Below are 23,440 nucleotides of genomic sequence, written 5' to 3'. Positions count from 1 at the left end.
GTTTTCTTACAGGCTGGTCTTTCTGAAATGAAAAAAAAGATTATCATTCATAAGTAAGCCAGTGTTCATTAGCTAAAGACTTCCATTTTAAGTTAAAAAAAAAAAAAAATACAAAAAAAAAACTTCAGGAAGTCCCTAGATGTATGATCAGAGTTTGGGTTTGTTTCGAACACAAGGAGTGTTTTGGCCTGTTTTGACATAGAATGTTTAATATCACTACTTGCCTAGCAAATGTACTTCACATCAATTATTTATAAAGACAGGTAGATTACACAGAAAGAAAGAATGTAAATATTTATAGTGCCAAAATAAAGTTTGTCTAGAAGACATTTTATCCCCTCTTCAGTTTCAGGCTATAACAATTATTTAGAATAGTTTTCAGATTCATATTTCTATAAGAAAGTGATTTTTAGACAAACTTTTAACATTTGAATTATAGTCATACAATTAAATAGAGGAGATTACTTTGAAGGAGAAACAAAAGTAACTCTACACATTTGTATAATTAAAATTCTGCAACAGTCAACAACAGATCATGTTACACACACACACACACACACACACAGTCCTGACTGCTTGCAGTGGAAGTATATAAGATTGACTTTATAAATAGTCAGCCAGTATCTCTTATAATAATGCGAATTACTTCTTCATTTGTATTTTCTATGTGTAAAAAGGCTTCATAAGCTATCACCTGTTAAAAAAAAATTAGTTCACATACAGACAAAAATGTTAAAATCAAGGTTTTTTTTTTTTTAAAAAAAAAAAAAAAAAAAAAAAGACAGCTAACAGCAAAGGTCATGCATCTGTGAAAGCAAACCAGTAATAGTTGTTGAGGAAAATGTTTCCAAAACTATTACTTTCCCACACTGACATCTAAATAAGCAGCATAATTTAAAAAACCCTTCAGATTATAGATGATACTTATAATCTTTTAAAATCAGTAGTAAGGAGCAGCAAAACTAATTACAAAGCTTAAATCAACATCATTTGGTAGACTTCAATTTAAGAGTATTTTTTGATCTAAAATACATGTCTTCCTCAACTATCACATAATGTGTATGATTAAAGCATAATCATTTCCAGTTCTTTCTCACCACCCAATATCAGGTTGAATAGTAGTAATAAAGCAACAATTATATGCCTAAGCTTTGTTCTGCTTCTTTTTACTCCTCTGTTTATTCACTGAACTCAAAACACTTCAAAATTAACCCAAATCCTGTCAATCTAATATACAGAGAGACTTTGAAAGGACATTAACTTCACCAGCTCCAAAATGAAACAAGAAAGCACCCAGCTAACTCAAAAAGAAGCTATGGCTGGTGGGCAGGGGAGGGAGGGTGTGCAAGTAACCACTGCTTTGTTACACCATTAGTCTAACAGTGAAACACCTCCAGTTGCCAAGTAGGAAACTACTATGGATAGCAACAAAATGAAAGAAGAAACAGAAGTTGTTCAAAATATAAAATTAATTTAAAGAAATAACCACTTCAAAGCAAATCTGATTTCTTCCTTCTATTCTAGCCAAGAAGCAGCACTGGTACATGGAAGTAATATACCACTTAGAGACAGTTAATACCTAACATAATACCTTTAAACTTAGCAAAAGCTTTGAGGGGGCTAGGAAGGGTATATAATCCTCACTGTAGGCTACTATAACAATTTAATTCCAACAATTTAGAGGTATAATCTTCTCCTGGAGCTAGAATTTCTAGTAAGAGCAACCAGTGCTAACAGTTAGGTTGAAAATTGTTTTAGGCTATTCATTTTGCAAGAAGTCCTTGAGCAGAAATATAGCCAAATAGATTATACATCTTCACAACACCCAGTTAAGCATTCTTGAAAATGATAGCAGTACTAGAGTCTGCACTCAAATATGAATCAAATTCCTCTTCTAAGACTGAGTTTTTCCTCCTTAAAGTAGGAATTAGACTTCTGTTAAATTCTACACTAATATACCTAGTGGTACATAATACTGTAATAGCTTTCAACGCCTGTACTGTAAATTGAAAGGGTTGTAGGACACAATTTATGATAGCCAGCCTGACCGACTACTCCTGTGCACAGCATCACTGTGAGAACAAAATGCAGTCCTAATCTACTGTGGAAGCCTTTCAGGTACCTGAAATGTAAATACATATATCTTGTCAAATAAGCAACCCAGTATCTCTCTATAGATATATAGATATATAGATATATAGATATATAGATATATAGATATATAGATATATAGATATATAGATATATAGATATATAGATATATAGATATATAGATATATAGATATATAGATATATAGATATATAGATATATAGATATATAGATATATAGATATAGAAGAGAGTTCTTCAAAATAAAGGAATTCAGTGTTCTTAATCCAACAGCTAGGTAAAACAAAGAAGTAATCAGAGTGGCACAATAGTAACTGTGTACTGTCAAACTAGATTTCACTTTAAGCTGCTGACATTACAGAATCTCACAAGAACATCCTTAACATTGCAGCCAGCCTTTTGTAAGAGACTAGTTTTCCCACAGTGTAAAGAACCATTCTGTTTAAAAGAGACTTTTTCTTTTTTACCTCACCCATTGTAAAACTTTCTTGTAAGAACACTCCATAGTTACTGAGGCTTACATAGCTTCCACTATTTCCAGTTATAAAGTCATAGCTACAGTACACCAGAATAAGCTTTGTGAGGTCACTGACACTATTCTCAAGAATATAAGCAAAATAGTTTGCTCTTCCTGATAGATATACAATCAACCTGTCCTTAATGGCCTGCAAAAACAGTGACAGAATAACAAAGACAACTGTACTGTAAAGCTTTGCAAACTTTAAAGTTTTGATCACTGTAGTTTAACCTTAATATTTCTGTCCTTCCTCACTACAAATATGAATACCTACTGTTCTTTATCTGTCCTAATAATATTCCTCTTGACATATAATATCTTGCACAAATATTTCCATCAAATAGTTAAAAACCATTTTCTGCATTTCACAAAAGTACCTTGAAGTCATTTGGTCTCCTTCAATGTTTTGCAGATCTTTTGAGATACAAGTTGTCTGCAATTTTAAGAAGTACTCCTCTCTTTCACTTCATTAGCTGAACCTCATAGTATTTTCATTCAGTTATAACCAGTAGAAAAAAAAAAGCATATCCAGAAAAACTCTGCACCTTTTTTTTTTGTGATAGTGAATGACTGCTACCACTTCAGTCACAGCTGTACTCTAGGATACTTAAATGGAGAAGCAGCCTTATCTTCCTGATGGCAGTATCATACACAGAGATGTCTAAAACTTCATTAAAATAATATGTACATACTACTTAATGCCTATGCCCTGCTCATAGGAACTATTCCCCACATGAAACACGAGATAAATTCTCAAGACATCTCAAAACACATTTGCCTGTTGAAAGCATCACCTGTTTTGTTAACTCTTCCAGAAACCTATGCAAAGACCAGAAGCGACTGATCTACAGTTTCTTCTCCCTCACTTTCACAGACACAAGAACTACATTTGCTATTTCCATCCTTCTGCACTTAGCCTAAAACCCATGAGCTTTTAAGCCAACAAACAACTTCTGGGAAAGATCTAGGCAACCTTGCTTTAAGCATCTTGAAATGAAGCTTAGCAGACGTTTTTGATTGTATGTACTGCAAGTGGTCTGTACAATGGGAGCAGTTACCCATACAGCAAAGAGTGGACTGCAGAGGCCAATACGTGAAAAACAACTTGCTCAACAAGAAAACACCTTTTCTAAGTAAGTCCTTTCATTGCAGTGACGTTCATTCCAGCCCCACCAACCTCCATAATGTTTAAGCATTCCTACTGTGATTATGAAAAAGTACTAGATGCACAACTCGCCATTACCCACTGTGTAGCACTTTTACCAAACTATGTGCAAACACCTAAGTGTCTGCTCAAGATGATAAAGATAACTAACATCTGTCACAGCTGTAATCAAACATCAGTTATCTCAGAATAGTTTTAGGCTACTCATCTTTAAGAAGTCCTCCAAAATAACAGTCAAATGGAGGAAGTCAGTTTCCCGACTGTATTTACTTTCTCTGAAATCACTGTTTGCTGCTAGCCAATACATTTACATATGAGGAAATGTTTTCTTTCTCTACAGCAAAGCCTTGTGCATTCCAGCATGCTATGTGCAGTAAATCCAGTGTGCCTGCAAAAAGTTGATTTAAAGTAAGGTAGAATTCTCCCTCCCCTCTTCCTCCCCAAACCCCCTTCTTTTTTTAATCTAATCTAACCATTTCCAAAACTAACTTTCCTTTCAACCATCCCCAGTTACCACTGTCTTTAGAAAGATGATATTCTGGATTGGTTCACTGTTATCTCTGGAAACAATCAATCACTTTTGTGTGTGTATGACTTAGGGAAAAATTATTTTCAGTTACAGGGAATGAAAGAAAAATAATAATAAAAAAAAACTTAAGTGGCCATTCTGCAAAAATATAATTTTCTTTAAATACTTTATGTACTACAGTCAGTAATGTTTCCAAGAACATCCATGGCTAAGAGATTGACTCTGCATATGATAATGTCTAAGAAACTGATACATCCTAAGCAATAGTTTCTTTACTGTTTTTTTGGTTACAACTTTTGCACAATCAAGAATAATCAGTCTTTAACATCAAGATGATGTTACTACAAGAAAAAAATCATAAGACTAATCTAAATGTTTTCACTTAAATTTTTATATAACCCTCTTACAAATTTTAAATCCACCCCAAGATATAAGATTTATCCAGAGCACAGCAAGTACTTCTCACAAATTCGTTCACTCGTTTAGAAAAGAACTGGAATTTCAGAGGACTATGATTGAAGCCAAAAAAGCCTATTTTGCTGCACTAAGAATTTTTCTAAAACACCAGATCAGATGGTTTGATGAAACAAAATGGTTCAACCTGTGCTAGCTCAAGAAAAGAATAAAACTGAAAGTCCTTTAGCAGTTTCTTGATGTTGTGTAACTGTGACATGGTCTTCCACTGTTAATCACATAGCTTTTTAAAATGTTAAGATGAGCTATCAGAAAAGTAACAAACTCTTCTGTAACTTCATTTGCTCGTGCTGTTGGATTGTAGAATTGTTGTATAACAACATTTTGTGACTTCCTGTGCAGTATTATAAAGTTATCCTTTAATTCCTTCAGTAAAAATGTTTTGTATGTTTCACCAGTACCTGCATGAAATTATGAAATTCATTGCTATTTCTTTCAATGAAATAAAATGCATATTAACATACATATGGATATATCTGAGAATAACTGCTGGAGCATTTTAAGTGTGAAAAATTATGTGTTAAAAGTGAAGTTACGTTATGCTAATCAATGTAAACTTCCTCAGAAGGAATAGTGCTCTGGGCGTGATCCCACCAGGGCAGAGTAGAGGGAGAGCAGAATATCAACTCACTCTCATAAGGGATAAACAATATTTTATTTAACATAAAGACTGCTTCTTTACAAACCTCAAATGTCTTGATTCTGAGAGGTCACTAAGCTCACCTTTTTTCTGATGATGCTTTTACTTTGTTCATATCGGAAATCTTATTCTTCAAATCACCATCTCCAATAACCTGGAAGATATTAAACAATCACAAATTATTGATATCTATTACTATTTATTGTTCATATGTTATTAATATATTGAATGTCTCTGCATTAGGAATGCTAGATTATTCACACTGATCATCTTCTCCACACAGGCACGAGCTCTTTCTCTCTTCAAAGTCACTTTTAAAATATTGTATTGTAAGTATGAGCTGTAGTTCCACATTATGATTTAGTCCTACCAAGCTCTGAGTTTGATTATAATAAAACAGAAATTAATGTCAACAGATTTAACAGGCCGTATTTTCACTCCCATAACTGTAAATCATCAAACAAATCTTCTGCTGAAGCTAATACAGGCACTTTTAAAAACTTTCTGGATAATGTGAGATACCACAAAGTTCTTATTTCTGACAACTATTCTGCACATCCACGGTAACAAGGAATAGCACCACAGCAAGAAGCACAGAGTGTCTCGTGTTCTTATTTAAGCAAGACCTGAATACATTTCTTGGACAGAAACCATACCGTGCTAAGGACTCAATTTTCCTATCCTTTTAAGGACATAGTGTCCTCAGGGTACACTGCTTCCTCAAACAGTGCCTCTGAGCAATTAAGGTTGCAGTCTACAGGACCATTAACTGAACCTCAGTACTTCCATTTGAGGTCTAATATGAATAATAAATACTCCACTGTGACAACAACAACAAACCCAGAAATGTAACATCAAAATCACAATGGTGTACTCAAAAGGGCACAGGTTAGTTTTAAGACAGTTGACAGGATAAAAAGGGGCAAAAAAAAAAAAGATACTCAAAGATAGAGGTGGTGAGACGATATTGCACTTATTCTCTAGGGAAATGACAGCAAAAAATATGCACACCCCGTAGACAAATTTGTAAGACTTTGTTCAACACATATAATAACCAATTTTTGATTACTGCCAAATTCCAGTGCTTAATTCCAGATGCTAAAAGTCTAAAGCAGGTGAAGTATGAGGGAAGTTTGTTTCAAAGCTTACCTGAACACAGAATCTTCATAAAACCCAGTAAGCAATTGCTCAGCTTTTCAAATATTCCAGCTTCACTCAAGTGAACAGCTGTCATAGATTAGTTCAAGTAACCTTCAGGTGCACGCTATCTTGGCTTCCTTTAAAGAAAATGAATAGTTAAAGGAGAATAGCTGTGTTCAACACAAAGCAGACAACATGACAAAAAATACAGTTGGGACTATTCAATCCAGACTGCACGTCTTACTTCAGGGGTAATATATTAGATTCTTGAATTCAAGTAGCCAAGCTTAGTTTAGTTTGCAATGCTGACCTGCTGTCATACAGATGATTAACAGCCTGACAGTGCCAATACTGTCTATATATTATACTGTGCAGAAATACCTTACAAGTGGAGCCAGCAACACAGTTGAACTATGCTGAACAGCAAGGTCTTAATTTCTTGACTCTAAATTCAACATAGAATACTGAACTTTAGTTAGTGCTAAGATACAGTCTGGGTCAAGCAGGTAAAAAAAATCAAAATGAACACCTAAACACAAACACACACACACACACACAGAGAAAAAAGGATCAGGGACAAAAGAACAAACACATTACATAGCAGCAATTCAGAGGGTTGAGTAAAGTAACTAATTATCCCTCTAACATTCTACTAGATGATGCAAGAAATCACACACTGATTAAAACTTTAAATGCTATGCTTAATTTGAAGAAAGGATTCCTAGGAAGGTAAAGACAACAAATAAATGGGACATAGCTAATGCAACTTGTTTGCCAGTGATAGCATAGAAAAGAGTAAACTACCAGCAGTCACTGTACACTAGGAAGAACAACCAAAAGAAAATAAATAAATAAAAGGAGTGAACCAGAAGGGAGTAGAGGGTGATGAGTAGTTAAATTTCAAGTTGGATTCTGTGGAATCTCCTACGGTCATTTCATACAGCCTGTGGAACAGTATCCAATGGCAAATTCCTCATAGTAAATTTCTTCAGGCAGCTAAAGTTCAAAATCAGAAGCTGTACTTATGTAACAATGCAATGCTAAGACACATCTAACTTCTTGTAGTCCGTTTCATTACTTTCACCTTACCCATTCCCCCCCTAAAAGTAACAACATGCCTGATGTGACATGTATTTGCTTTCCTCTCAAGTGAATTCTTTGTCACTGAGCCACCAACTCAGCTTCACTAATCTTTCCAGTCCTATGAAAGGTATGGGAGAATCCTAATCAAAAGGGCAGAAGATACACCCAGTACCTCTCATAAGCTTCAGGATGTGCTGAAATGCAAGCGCAACACAGAACCTGCATTCCTGCTTGTTAGACAAACCACTACAAAGCTATTACATAACAGCTTTCCTCATTTTATAAAATTATTTTCTTCTGTTCAGAATAACAGCTAACAGCCACCACTTTATTCACACCTCGCATCCAGGGCTGTTGACTGGGAGTGCCTCGTAGACTACTGAGACATGTAACACAATCTACTTCTATGCTAAGTTGATTTCTACATTAGATGAACACCAAGATGCTGAGCATCTCCAAGACAGTAATAGCTCTGGTCAGACACTGAGACAGGATTCACAGGAAATATTACTGACATCACTTAGGTAGCAACTGTGCAGAGAGGGAAAGGACAGTTAGTAATTCTGGCACAGTGCTCTTAATATTGTGTATTAATTCCATTCCACTAGTACAAGTGACATGACCTCAGAATTTCTGGGAGAAAACACAGAACAATGATGAAACAGTCACTGAATCCAGGTGTTACTATCCACATTTATGAAAAACCTCAAACCCACTTCTTGCGTGAATAAAGAAATTTAGATTTAAGCTTTTCTTTGCTGACTGCCAGGTTTGACAATTCCCTTTTTTCTATGATCTCCCAAGACCACACAGCAAGTGCTCATGTTACTTGTTATCCAAAGCCTTCAAAAGGGACATCAGTTTTTTCCTTGGTCTCACTCAGCCACATCTGTTGAGCAGAAAAAAAATGTTTCTGATACATTCGTGAATCTAAATGCACCAGTTTTGGGGAAGTGGCACCTAAAATACTATCTGTTTCAAAAGAAAAAAAAAAAGCAAACAAATGAGAACTCTCCTCACTAAAATCAGGTCATTTCCCTTGGTTTGTATTACATACTTCTTCATTTTCACACAAATATCAGCAATCATAGAATGGTTTGGTTGGAAGAGACCTTTAAGATCATCTAGTTCCAACCCCCTGGTTGGGAGGCAGGGAAACCTCTCTCTAGACCAGGTTGCTCAAAACCCCATCCAGCCTGGCCTTGAATGCTTCCAGGGAGGGAATACCATAGTGCACTAGAAACCACCAAGAAACCACCAAAATCATCAACTTTACCATTCACCTTCACAGAATCACAGAACTGTGGGGACTGGAAGGGACCTCTGAAGATCATAAAGTCCAACCTCCACTATAGCAGATTCCCTAGTAGGCATCCAGATGGGTCTTGGATATCTACAGAGAAGGAGACTCCACAGCCTCTCTGCGCAGCCTGCTCCAGCACTCTGTCACTCTCACAGTGAAGAAGTGAAGTGAAGAAGTCCCTCCCTGGAATTTCCTGTTTCTACTCGTTGCCCTTTCTACTTTTGCTTGCATCAAGAGCCTGCCCTCATCGATTTTACTCCTGCACTTGAGAAGTTCATAAACAGCGACAAGAACCCCGCTCAGCCTTCTCACCTACAGACTGAACAGTCCCAGGTCTCTCAGCCTTTCCTCCTTTCATACAGGAGGTGCTCCAGGCCCCTCATCATCTTTGTCACTTTTCGCTGGAATTTTTCTAGGAGATCCATGTCTTTTTTGAACTGGGGAGTTGGAGTATTTAGGGCTGAACAGTAGGCCTTGAACCAAAGCAGACCTACAAATGAACCTCACAACCAAATGCTATACCAAACATGCAATGCAATATTTATCTTTTTTTGCTGTTTTAACAGTAATATATATATAGATGCCAATCCATAAACATCTCTTGTAACACCAGCAACACTAACCAGAGCGGACTTTTCTTTATTTACAGGCAAGTTTACAAGGGAGTAAAACCTTGTGTGAGCAGTGAGATCAGACAACTGACCTTGTTGAGAAGAATGTGGCTAAAGCCCAAATAAATAGTTACTCCCCTGGTTCATCCTTGAGCAGTTCCTCCTTGGGTAGAATCCAACAGGAAGATAATATGAAACATTCCCGCACTTGAAATTATGCAAGCTTGTTTATCCAGCAATATAAAAACTGGACCCCATTTTAGTGAGTTCAGAGACCTCATCTACAAGTGGACACACTGTATAGGATGTTCTAATTGCTGAAAAAGGCTCTCCAAATCCTCTCTGCAACCAGAGTTCCCTGGCAATTGCAGACTTGGATGATGATAAAGTATTCGGGCAATTGATGATGTATCTTTCTTAATCACTATAGTTTATCTTGCAGAGTAATAACTAGGTTCATTAGCTTATTCTTTTATATTCTTTTTGTATCCTTTCACCTTGTTTTGTTTTATTCTTGCTGTACTATTTCACTTATTATTTTATTTTTTTAATGTAAGTGAAGATAAACTTATTTAATTTGATGCCTGTGTTCTTTATGCTGACCCCAACCACTGGCAGAAGAGGAGCCCAGAACTGGACCCAGCAGTCCAGACACGGCCTCACCAGGACAGAGTAGATGTGGAGAGCTCAACCTGTTGGCCATGTTCTTTCTATTGCACCTCAGGATACCACTGGCCTTGTTGGCCATAAGGGCACACTGCTGGCTTATGGCCAACATGCTGTCTACCAGGATTGCTAGGTTCCTCTTCGCAGAGCTCCTTTGCAGTAGGTCAACCCCTAACCTGTACTGATGCATACAGTTATTGGTGTATAGATGCAAGACTGTACACTTGCTCTTGTTGAATCTCCTTACATTCCTCTCTTCCCAGCTTTCCAGCCTGTGCAGGTCTCACCATCAGCCTCCTCCAACCATCAGCAAACATGCTGAGCATGCACACTACCCTTTCACTCAGGTCACTGATAAAAATGTTGAACAAGATCAGACTCAGCACTGACCCCTGGGGAACACTGCTAGCTACAAGTCTCCAACTAGACTCTGCCAGTCAGTTAGTTCTCATCATCTGCCTAAAAATGAAAGTGGAAATTAAAAATTTTCTTGCACCTTCTTTAAGATTCTGATACTTAAATCAACATGTATCAGGATAAAACTTTCTAAGCACTCTGGAAAGTCATTTTAAAATAAAATTGAAGATATCAAATTAAACCCAAAGCAGTAACATACATGCCTCACCTGTATAAGAACTTACAGTCAAATGCATTGAGTTATTTTCTTCCCTCTCTTATTTCCCATTAATTGCTAGTGGGCATTTAAAAGCCCATTAGACCAAATTCAAGCCTTACACTAACTTTCTTATAAAGCAAAAATGCATGATCACAGTTGTACAGTCTACACAACAACACTGACAAAAAATGTATGTATCTAATATGTGAAAGACACAACAAAGAATACAGAACAAAAGTACTGACAACAAGTCAGTACTGAGCATTTTTACTAAGCATTTTCTTAACATCATATATGAAAAATTCTCATGTATTTCACCTCACATCTGAAGCTCAAGATGTTTAATTTATGCAAAGCAGTCCCACTTTAATATTTCAGATATCTTCCCCCCATTCTTTGCCACTGAAACTTGAAATTTTTGATACATATATACCTGCCAGTATACACATGCTAGTGGAGACCAAAGTGAGTAGCACCGGTCAGCTGGAGCAAAACAACTGCCACAAAAACAGAGGTGCTGAGAAGTGGCACATGTAAAACATGCCAGATGAAGCCAATGCCTGAGTCCTGCCGAGGTTGAAAAAGCCCCGAAACTTTTATGCTAGAGTCCTGTTATTAAAACTCTCTTTTAGAGATAATCTGCTTGGCCACTGATGTTGGAAGACATTTTGAGTTCATATAAGCTAAATTCATATACATAATTGACCAAAATATTTTAACATAGGAATGCTGTTCATGGAAGAATAAATGTAATTAAAAACATTAAAATGTCTTATAGTTTTCTTAAAGTTAAGAAAAAGAGTCCTTAAAAAAACCAAATACTTCTGAAATTAATCCTAGTTAATACTATGACTTTCCTACAAAGTACTCTGAAATTACATTCTCAAGACAGTTCACTAGATCTCTTTATCAAATCAGCGGGAAAATCAAAAATGAAAATAAATATGCACAGCCTACTGATATCCTTCAGTTTGCTCTTCTTATAGGATATTTAGATTTCGCCATTTCTTTTTGCCAGAAACTCTTCTTCTTAACAAATTTACTTTACATTTTAAGGCCTGTACTTCATTGAGCCTTCTCAGTATTTCAGAAATGCATTTTATCACAATAGATGATTTTTAACTATCGGATTACATATCATATGAGGAGATAAAACCACAATTTCAATATGTAAATCTGGATCATTAAGTCTGTAAAATCTTTAGAAACATTTACCTCTACATACATTTCCATGCCTTGGTTTGCATTTAAAAACAGGAGCATCCTATCTTTAAGATAAGCACAAGAAGTGCAGAGCAAACAAAATATTTCTTTACTATTTACCACATAGTAGAAGCAAGCAGCTGAGCAAAATAATTGTAATTTTTACAATCAAAAAGACAAATCTAATATGTGAAAGACACAACAAAGAATACAAACTTCAGAGGATAAAACAGTATAAAATAACAGAAAAAAACAGACAAAAAAACAGATATGAAATAAGAAACAATGTAATGATTTAGAACTTCATAAATGCAAGGCAGCAAAAAGCTGTGAAGTCAGAGCTCTACTAAAACCTGTTCATGGCTCAGATGATTGACTGTATTCTTCAGTGTGCTTCCAAAGGACAGTCCTATCACTCACATAAGGGCATGTGACCCCCCCCCCCCTTTCCCCCTACTTCCCCCACCCAGCAGAGCTTAAAACAGAAGCAAATAGGCCTTTGATAGGACAGCATTTCACATACCACAAAGTCTGAAGGTGTTTATGGATCAAAATACTCCTTCCTGAAAAAATCTGTTTGAACACAAAATCTGTTTGACCCTGAAAAAATCTGTTTGAACACAACTTCAAAGAAAAATCAGTTACTGCCTTTTTCTTGTACCCACTGTTATAAATATTTATATTAGAAAACAAAAGTCAGCTGATTAGTTTACCCACTGCTGCATTATAACAAAGTGCTGACTTTCCAATGTGACTAGATAAACTGCAATATATACTCAGACATTTAGAACAACACACACTAAGCTCCACAAGAGACTGAAGCAGCAAAGCTCTGTGCAGCAGCCTGTCAACTATGTCATGCAGCCTATTACCACCAGCTATAAAAACCAAGTCTGATATATTCTGTCTAAAAAGCTGTAAATATCTAAGTCATCTCCCTTTAAAAAAAAAAAATCAATGATCAAAACCAACACACAGAGTCACTCAACAGAAAAAAAGCAAATTAAGAAAACTGCACTTAGTTTCTTGCATAGAAAGACACTCCTAGAAAGTTACCAGCACTTGATATCCATACTCCTCAAGACAGGAACTTGTCTTCGTCATGCTTAGAGTATCACATTCAAAGCTTGCTTGATTTAAGATGATAGAAATATTGCGAAAGTCAGCTGCTTATCACACAGATAACATAACCTCTTCATCAGGCAAAAGGTGAGTGGTACAAGGCCAGGAGGGGAGCTGGGAGCAGTAAAAATAGCCAGGAGGAGAAGGACTATCATTAGTCTATCATTATATTAGACTATAGACTATATATCTAATATATAGACTATATTAGACTATCATTATCATTAGTAGAAACAAAGCACTTCCCTCCACCAAGTCCTGAACAACAAGTGGAAACACTAGCAATTTTCCTGATTTCTTGGCCATGTCTCAACAGCTCACTGCTATACCTCTGAGGTGCCTGCCAACATCAAACTCAGTGTATGGTTTTCTAGATCACACTGTCAAAGCAGCTCAGGTAGGTCTACAAAGACATCAGGCACCCACACTTGCTATTTCACCAGCTGAGCAATGAGAAACCCCAATGGAGAGGGGAAAAAAATTAAAAAAGCAAACAATGGCTCCACGTTGGAGACTTACAAACTGAAACATATTTCCAGCTCTTAAAAGATAAAGATGATTCTGCTAATTAGTAACCAGAAATAAAATCATGTCACAATCCATAAAATCTCTCAGCAACCATTCACATTCTCAAAAATCTGATTTGTACACTTGGCCTGTTAACTGTAGGTGAAAGTTATAACAGTAATGCCTCTCCCCTCCAGTACACACAGCACTGGACAACACTTCTCTAAAACGATAGGATTTTTTTAAACATTCAGCAAAACTCTCACATGTATCTCCCAATGTATTAAGCTTTTGGGATAACACCTTCAGAACTCATCTCCAGAGCTATTGCAAAAGAAAGGAAGCATCCTTGTCCACAACTTTCCGCCTCTTTGTGTAGAGCTGTTACAAAACTATCCACACGTCATGTTGAATTGTCCCTGTATCCAGGACACACACTGAACAGCTCATAATCTCCTTGATGCTTAGCACTGGATATCAGACAGTAAAGCTAAGCATAGTGGCAGGGCTTGAAAACAGGTCCAGAGACACACTGCCATTACAAATCCCTCCTAAGAACTATCAAAAGCAGCTGCCTTGCTCTGCACTCACACACTCATTCCAAACTTCCTCTCTAAGTTCCTTAAGGAGTTTAAATGCTTCAGTTACTGCAGTCTTTACTCCAGAGCATAAGTTGAATAGCACTCAGCTCCTTCAAACATTAGCAATCCATATCACAGGGGCAATCTCTTAAAAGCAAGGGGCTCACAGATAGTGGAAATATGAGAAAATTTTCAACTTACGCATGCCAAGAGGAAAAGAGCAGATGGCTGCCAGACACCTTCAGCAGAAATACAACCATGCCCAGAACCTGCCTCCCATCATGAGCCATCATAAGACATGCTGCTGACAACTTGTTGGGCAAGTGCAAGCTGAACATCTTCGCTAGGCTGAAATCCAAACACAGGGTGAAACAGCAAGCTGTTCTATCAGCCCAGAGAGCTTCAAACCTCCCTGAGGCCTCCCTGCTCTAGCTGGAGCCTCTTACACTTAATTTTGGAAAGGGGTAAACTAACTGCAACAAAAATCAGCCAAATGCTTCTACAAGACAACAGTGTATTTTTGTTTGTACACAAACCAGACCACGTAGAAGACAAATTTAAGTACCTCAAATCGGACAACCTCAGCACGAGCACTGCCCCCTGTGGTTGGGTGCCGCTTCACACAAACAGCCACACTTAGTACTCCTTAGTACTCGCGTTGCTTTTTGGAAAAATAAAAACAAAGCTCAAAAAAAAAAAAAAAAAAAAAAAAAAAGTTCTTAAGCTGACATAAAAATTAACTCACAACAATGAGCTAAGACACTAGAAATGAAGCGTTTTATGTGACAAAATGCCCTTGATGTTACACAGCAAGGTCTCCAGAAAAGGAGACTGCCTTGCTGCTCCATCACAGACCCGAACAGCAATAAGAGAAGCCAGCGCAGAGCGCACTTGCTCACGAGCAGATGCTGAGGCGCTGCCTCCTGCTGCACCTGCCGACGGACAGAACAGTGTCTGCGGTGTCACCGTGCGGCAGTGACACGCAGCGCTGCGCTGCCAGCCTCAGCAGCAGGCGGCCCTCCATGCAGCATAGCGCAGCTCGCACGCCGCCGATCTATTGGAGCACTGCTACTGGGAAACACTCCTAGCTGGTAGCTGACTTCCTCGAAACGGACGCATAAACACACAAAGCCTGCGCTAAGACAAGCCTATCTAAAAGTTTCAGAGTGTTTTTACCTCGCAAGGGTACGCAGAACCTCACCTCTGCCCCACGGCACGATGCCGAGCTTACAGCTGGCGGTGACAGGTTCACTCACATGTCTGAAACAACAGCCGGCGCTAAGGAAAAACACCACTTCCCCACCGCAACGCCCTGCTCGCTGCTTAGCTTCTCTCCGAAGCGCTCGCAACGACACCTGCAGCATACAGCTATGCCAAATTCCCACGAGCGGTAAAGAGAAGCAAAGCAGCGCACGAAGGAAGAAGCAGCCGCGGCCCCGCGCGGTGCCCACGCCGACTCACGCAGCACTGACCGGGCCGGGCCCCGCTGCACCGGCCCCTCAGCAGGCGCCCGGGCAGGCCAGCGGAGCTGCGCGCAGGGAGACGAGCACGGCGCCTCCCGCGGGGTCAGGCGGTTTCCGCAGGCGGATGCAGGCAGTGCGCATCGCTGGATTCCAGGCAGGCCCCGCAACCACGTTCCGTCTCTGCCGCGGCCTCGGCCCCGACCCCTCCCCGCAGCGCGCTGCCCCACCCGGCCTCGCCCGGCCCCGCCCTGCCCCCGCTGTCCGTCCCGGGACTTCACCTTGGCCGTGGCGGGCCGCGGGCGAGGCGGCAGTGTGCCCCTTATCCCGCGGCGCTGAGGCAGGGGCGCCAGGCCGCGCCCCGCCGGTCTCATCCGCGCGGCGGCAGGAACCTGCCGGCACACAGCGCGACACGGGACCGCCCGCCGCGCCCCAGCCCTGCGCAGGCGCCCCGCGCCCCGGCGGGGTGACCGGTGGCGGCCTGCGTGGAAGGGCTCCCTCCGCCTGTCACGGCGAGATCTTCCCCACCTGCTGTGCTGCTGCCGCGGGCCTTCCCTGCAGGCTCCGGAACACTGCGGTCGCAGCCGGCTGGTGGGAGAGGGAGCGACCGCCTCAGGCGGCTACACGAACCGGGAGGCGTGTAAGAATCATATGGCTGCAGATCAGTGCGACGAGTCGCGTGAATTAGCCTCGCCCGTGGCGGTCCTGTAGTGTCACACAGACCTCCGTCACACGAGCCGTCTCTGCCCCGGCCCGCGGGCACTGTCACACCCCATTTTTCGTGGGAGGTAAGAGCTCGCAGATGGAAGTGGAACAGAGGTCCCTGCTACCCAGCGTGCTGAGGAAGCACCAAAGAAAACTTCGACTGGGGATTTGTAAAAGCCCAAAACAAAGAAACAGACCATTAGATTTTATAGCAAATTAATCTCTGTGGTACCCAGGTCTGAGTCACTCAGCTCACTGATGACTTCTAGACGTCAGCAACATAGCTCTTTGATACACTTCCATCCTTAACAGCCAAGAAATAACATTTCATGAAGTACCTCAATTGGAGAAAGGAAATGTGCAAGAATAATGATGATTTAGAAGACTCACAAAAGAGAAGCAGCCTTTTAGTTAAGGCTGATAAATCAAAATCCATTCCAAATCTCTCATATACTAGTAATCGTAGGTAATAGATCCGTCAAGGGCATAATCCCTAATAGAAATACGCAACGCCTGTTTCCCAATAACACTGTGTAACTACAGAGTTGCCTATCCTGTTTCTCATACAGCATAATGCAGATTCTAAATTGTACATGCTTTTATGCATCTTGCTTTTCAAAATGCATATGCCTTATCCATCTGGCTAAAGTAGCTGCAACCACTGCCTTATAAGCTGTGGTTTATTCTAACCCCAAGGACTGGACTAAAGATTTTCAATATTTTTTCACTAACAAACAGCTATGCATTTTGGGTGACAGTTGTCACCTCTTCCTTGGGGCTAAAGAAGAGCAGCTTACAATTACTGCTTGTTAATGTTTTAGTTTTGGCATGGTGTTATGGTATTAGATAAATTGTGCTTCCCATCCATGCAGCAATCCACATGTGATCTGTGTAGAGAACATATATGTCTTTACCTTGTGAATGTGGAACAAAACTGCTTTAATGACAAGTCAATGGAAACTTGATAGTCGGGACCAAGGGGCCACTTCTGCACACTTGTGATAGAGTACAAGTAGATACCAGCCCTTCTATGTGGTTCTGGTGAAATACAGTGTTTGCCTGGCTATTAGTTTCAGCCAGTTTCTGCCCATCTGATCAGGGAAGTTAGCTTCTATTTTGGTGGAGTTAATTTAAGTTTAAGGTGATATAACAGATTCTTAATTTCATCATCATATCATTTAAGCATAAACACTGATCACGCTTTCTGAATTCCCCTTCCCACTATATTAAAATAAATGGATAGGAGTGGTAACCAGTTATCCTTGACTTTACTTACATGATCTTTATCCAGCAAATACTTAAACATTAATCACACTTCCTAGACCTTGTGAACAATCAGAAAATACACAGGTTTGAATGGAGCTTTGTCCCTCCCCTACCTAACACATTATTCAGTCACCTATCTTGAGTAAGTAGAACCCAGAGAATCAGAATGCAGTAATTTAACAGCATATTGGCACTAGGCAGGAACAGTCTTAATTGTTCCAAAACAGCAGTCATAGTTGACAGCTGTTAAGGGAGAATACTTTAAAACAGAAAACGATGCAGCTGAAAGTTTTCTGTGAAGTTCTATTCATAGAATGATTTTAGCTCTCTAAAGCAATGTCAGGCATTAGAAGATGTAGAATAAACTCAAGTATGACTCAATCAAAGACAGAAATAGTATCAGGCAGGCACTGGCAAGTAAAAAGCAAATAAGAAGAATATAAATAAAAATCTTTTTTTTTTTTTTTTATCTGATCAAAGAGGCAGACAAGTTTATTTGTTCAGAAAATAATATTATTAAATACCTCCATGTGTGTCCTGGCACACGACAAAAACAAATCAGCTAAAAACATGAGAATCCTCTGCTGGAGAAAGAACACAAAACATTAAATCAAATTTTCTGATTGTTCTGTAACTCATGTTTTTTCTAGCAGAACATCTGCTTGTGGGAGTTGAAGGTCATTAATGAACTTAGATTTATTATTTTTTTCTTTTGCAGATAAAGTGAGTCCACATTTAGGACTTATTTCTACAGAAGACAAGTTTGCCTTTAGAATAAATGCACAAAACATAGTAACAGATCAATATTGTTCTTAATTGTGTAAGAATTTTCAGCAGTTCTGATGGAATTTAGTTACATGAGACTGCAAGAATTTGTCCTAGTTCTGTTTTCAAACACATTCCAGTGAAAAGTGAATGGTTTGAATCCTCCGTAAAGATACACTTGAAAAATCACAGAACACAATTCTAAACATTTATCAGATACTATAAAAACAATATAACAGTTATTTATTTAATTTCACAGAATTTTCAACTTTCCAGATGAAATCTTTACTGTAAACAAATAAGTTTTTACTTAGCCAGAGGAAAACATAAATCTGTGGTGTTTTGCAAATAAGATGATGACAAATAGTATTACTGCCATTAAGCAAAAGCTGGACAACCCAGGCACTCTCTTCCAAAAATAACAGCTACAGCAATACTGCTTTGCAGTGCAGAACTGGTTCCACAAAAGACTAAGCCTCTAATTTTGCTATTTAAACAGAGTTTTGTCCCAAGTACATACTTTTCAATAGAACAATCCAAGCACTTAAAAAAGAAAAAAAGTAACAAATATGTCTCAATCTAAACTCAATGTGGAAAAGCAAGTCCCTAAGAGAGTCTATGTCCAGCAACATAAATTAAAAAAAAAAAAAAAAAAAGAAAGAAAGAAAAAAAATAGAGTAGCTTGTATGTTTACACAAATCGTAGTGCATTCATTTACTATTTTTGGCAAGCTAATAAAAGCAGTGACTCCAGCAACACTTTCTGAAGGTTATGCAAAGGCAAAAGACACAAAGAAAGGCTGCCACCCCCAGCTGCACACTTACTACCTCCATTATCTCAACATCTACTAATACATACACAGTACCAAGTCTTACAGAATCAGCATTCGTAACTGAAATAATAGCAGGTAATTTTTTAAGTTAATAGCTATCCCCTATGGAAGCAAGAAGAACAAGGAGGATAAGAAAAAGTTCTTCAAATTACTCTTAATGATAATAACATGTAAGCATTGTTTGATCCTACCCCCTCTCATCCTCAGTATCCCTATCACCTAGTTACTCCCTCCTTTACTAGTAAATCTTTATCTGTACTAGTTCAGTCTGCCTTGCCTAAATCTATGCCCCTGTATACTGAATAAATCCAGTCAGTTCCAGATGATAAACAGCTACCAGCCCTCCTTAGCTGTGAAAAATAATCACTCCCTTATTTGAGAGTCAACTCTTATCTCTGAATACACACTGGAGAATTTGTTTTTGTCCCTTTATCTCTTAGATATGTAATTCCTCTCTGAACATTACAATACTCGGTACTTTTCTTCTGTTTTCTTCTGAACATAGCTTCTGTTCTTTTTCACATTTGAGAATATCTTTTGTGCTCTGCTATGTATGTGTTTCAACACACACAAAAGCAATTCAGTTCAACCTCACATCTGTGTCTCATTGAGATATTCTTGCTTTTATAACACTACAAAAGAAATCACCCATCAATATTCTTTGCACAGACTAATTCTGAAAGTATAGATTTGTAGCCTGGTGGATATTTTTATCTCAGTCTTCAGGGGAAGGGGTGTTTTGGTGTGGTGTGGTGTCGTGGTTTAACCTTGCAGGCAGCTCAGCACTACACAGTTGTTCCCTTATCTCCAGTCCCACAGCATGACGGGTGAGAGAATCAGAAAAATGTAGAGCTTGTGGGCTGAGATAAAGATGGTTTAATAGGAAAAGAGTAAGGGAAATGATAATAAATATATGCATATATACAAAAGAAGTGATACACAGCCAGGTTACTGATGCCAGCCAGGCCCCGAGCAGCAGGAGCCCTCCCAGCTAAGTCCCCCAGTTTTACTGTTCAGCATGATGCCATTCAGGTACAGGACATCCCTTTAGTCAGTTTGGGTCAGCTCTTCCAGTTCTGTCCCATCCCAGCTGTTTCTGCACACCCAGTTTCCCTCTGGCAAGGGCAGTGTGAGGAGATGAAAAGTCCTTGACTTAGCGTAACCACAGCTCAATAACAACTAAAGCACCAGAGCAACACTGTTTTTTCTCATAAATCCAAAACACAGCACCATACCAGCCAGAAGACACCAGCTAAAAACAGGACAGTAGGAAAAAATGTCAAAAGCACATGCTTGTACTGAGGCTTGTACTAAGTCAGACACTTATGTATCTACTGATAAGCAAATTATAGTTATACATACAAGATATTAAAAACAACAACAGAAGAAAACAAAACAAAGAAAAAAGAGAAGTGACTCTCCTGTGTTACAGTCAAACAATTTTCAGGTGTCTTTTTGTTGTTGTTGTTGTTGTTTGTTTGTTTGTTAGAGAGGGAAGAATTTATGCACATCATTTAGTTCAACTGATTTCTGCACTCAGGGCAGTATTTTACTATCCTTTCATATCCTGTTTGTTAGCATATATATTTTTAGCAATGTGAGTACACTAGAATTTGATAGCTGACAAGTATTACAAATTTGCAAACTGGGGGCAGTTGGTTTTGTTGTTGTTTTTAAACAGCCACTAATTAGGAAGAGCCTGTGGTAAATTCCTTCATATACAAGCATATTAAAGAAAAGTAAGTAAGAAGTAAAATAGACTGCAGCCCAGCTGAAGCTCAATTTCTTTCTATTCATGAAAGTATCTGTATGCTTTCACACATCTCCTTTCCCCCCCCCCTCCCTGCATGAATTATTTCTGTTGGCAAGACACAAAGAAATTCCAGGTTCTTGAAAAATTTCAGCTGTTCTTTGAGCAAAGCAAAATGTAAGGAATAACCTTGAATAAAAATGATGAGATACTTTCTTCTTTGGAAAATGCTAACTGAAAATAGCTTTGCAGCAGGTAATCTCTTGCTATGATGGACTTAAGATGATACTTGAAGGGAGAGTACACTGTCAACTCTCAAAAATGATAAACAAATGTATATTTTAAATACACACATTATTCCTAGAGCAAACAAAGGAAACTTATCTATTAAATGTTTCCATTTATTTAGCATGTTTTAGTAGCAACCTCCAGAGTATAAGAATGTGTTATAAATAGAGAAGATTTAGAGGTAAGTTACGTTTGCCTATTTAACTCGATTGACTTCTGGGATATAGTACTTCCAAGGCTGCAGAAGCTCTCTCTGCAAATCAAAATTTCTGTTAGAAGATATCTTTTTTTTTTTTTTTTTAATGCTGAATAGTACAAAACAAGTCTGCTCATATCTCCTTGTCAGTATCCTTAAAAAATTCATGTTTTAATATGAGTTGCTATAGTGTAAAAATAGCCTCTGTATTACAAACTCATACAAAATACAGCAATACTTTCAGAATTAATATCATTTTGGAAAGAAAAAAAGAGCAGGCAGTCAACTGACTACACTCTAAGTCAGTGCACAGTTAGCTGAAGTTTCCTTAAACAAAGCAGCCTATGTACATCTAGTATAGAGTGATGTCTTCTTATTGTATCATAGGAACAATTGTGCTCCATAATTAATGCTTAAGAAAGTTCCTCATAATCCTTACATTTAATCAAGTCCCACTCTGCCAAGAAAAAAGAACACCTGTTCTGGATTTAGTCACTACATGCAGGTTGCCTTTCCCTCTCACTCTCCCCCAACTCTATTTTGCTTGATGTTGACTATCTTGTGGATCTTAACATCTAAACAGGAAAATATTTTTGTATTAAACACCAAAGCATTTTAAGTATTAGTAACTAGTAAAGTAAGTGCAAGGAAACTAAAAATAAATAAAAAGGTTTTATATCTTTGGATGTCCCATGCAAGTACCACAAAGATCAGTCTGCTCTGCTCTACCCCAATGAACTTCATTGTACCATAGGAAAATAACACGCTTTGATTATGCTCATAGAAAGCACCTCAGCTTACTGATTACAGCAGTAAACACAAAGTAATTTTTTAAACTCTTATGGACATTTCCGCAAACAACCAACCTTCTCATCTTTCACTCCTGGTAATTTTCTTGCCAAGAGAAGCAGTTAAAGTCAGTTACAATACATCCACTGGTCTACTGAGAACTGGAATGAGGTCACCACAGACACGTCACAAAAGCCAGGTCATAATTCTTATTGTTCAGCCTGTACAGAAACATAGACAAGCATGTGCTAATGGAAGTGTAGATAACAAACTTCAAAAGTAATACTCTTGGAAATTAATTTACATTAAGTACTGCAGGTTTTAAAATTAATTTAATATCTATATAATAATCATGTCTGCAACAATAATCTGAGAAGCTCTTTTATCAAGTGTATACATAGAATTCCCCAGAAATTCAGCACTCTTTCTACAGAGTTCTGGTTCAGGCACCATATTCCTTGCTACAGGAAAGTAGATGTAACTAGTTTTCATTTACAGATGCTTAGCTCCGATCAGGTTCAGCACCGAAGATCTGTTCTTTGCAATCACAGCATCACTGATACAGGGCATCTACCACACAGAGCAGGGCATCCTCTCAGAACATAGGACTGCAGTGTGGAATGATCCCCCAAAACATCTCTGAAGCCACTGAATCCGAAAGGATAGCTCTTTCTGATGCAGCAAGTGCTATCAGCGGTCTGACAGTTGGCACAGATTCTTCTCCTCTTGCCTCGCTCCATGTACAGTTGCTCTGTGCGTGGGGTGTGTTAAATAGAAAGAATGAATTGCAAAGTTAGCTTTTCCATTTTAAATGGAAAATGAAAACTTCTTCATATACACTGGAGAAGCCTCTAGGCTTAAGTAAGCTCTTTTTGTTTATCAGAGCACGGTAAGAGCTGACTTCTATAACTGTGACATTTGCTTTAGGCACGGGAAATATTCAGTCTTTGCAATTAAAGATCAAATTCTCAGTAAAGGGCTCTGAAGCCGTGGGTCCCCCAGACACGTCAGCTCGTTTCAGCCAGAGGACGAGACAACTAACACTGCCCGCAAGAAGAGTAACGTAACGCTTGATGACAGCAAAACCGCGGAGACAGAACCGATGCCCCGCCGGCAGGGCTCT

The 23,440-nt window shown here is 38.7% G+C and overlaps 1 protein-coding gene across 11 annotated transcripts in view; it reads right to left on the bottom strand.

Moving 5' to 3' along the window:
- The window catches only part of AGTPBP1 (ATP/GTP binding carboxypeptidase 1), a 67,787-nt gene that overhangs the window by 44,156 nt on the left and 191 nt on the right, over nt 1-23,440 (bottom strand). For 3 of the 11 annotated variants that reach the window (XR_008210689.1, XR_008210690.1, XM_052701597.1), the window contains exon 1: nt 5,518-5,588. Coding sequence is in view for 9 of the 11 variants with exons in the window: in XM_052701597.1 (XP_052557557.1) it covers nt 5,518-5,549 (32 nt within the window). In the remaining 2 variants the exon portion in view is untranslated. Of the gene's footprint in view, nt 1-5,517; nt 5,589-6,583; nt 6,712-6,955; nt 7,473-12,579; nt 12,630-14,831; nt 14,942-16,007; nt 16,147-16,254; nt 16,383-22,394; nt 22,556-23,440 lie in introns of those variants that run through there. The other 8 variants (XM_052701591.1, XM_052701588.1, XM_052701594.1 and 5 more) reach the window with 8 other exon arrangements.

Source organism: Tympanuchus pallidicinctus, unplaced genomic scaffold (genome assembly GCF_026119805.1).
Source record: "Tympanuchus pallidicinctus isolate F22 unplaced genomic scaffold, pur_lepc_1.0 scaffold4, whole genome shotgun sequence".
Taxonomy (NCBI): domain Eukaryota; kingdom Metazoa; phylum Chordata; class Aves; order Galliformes; family Phasianidae; genus Tympanuchus; species Tympanuchus pallidicinctus.
This window is presented reverse-complemented; position numbering and strand designations above follow the sequence as displayed.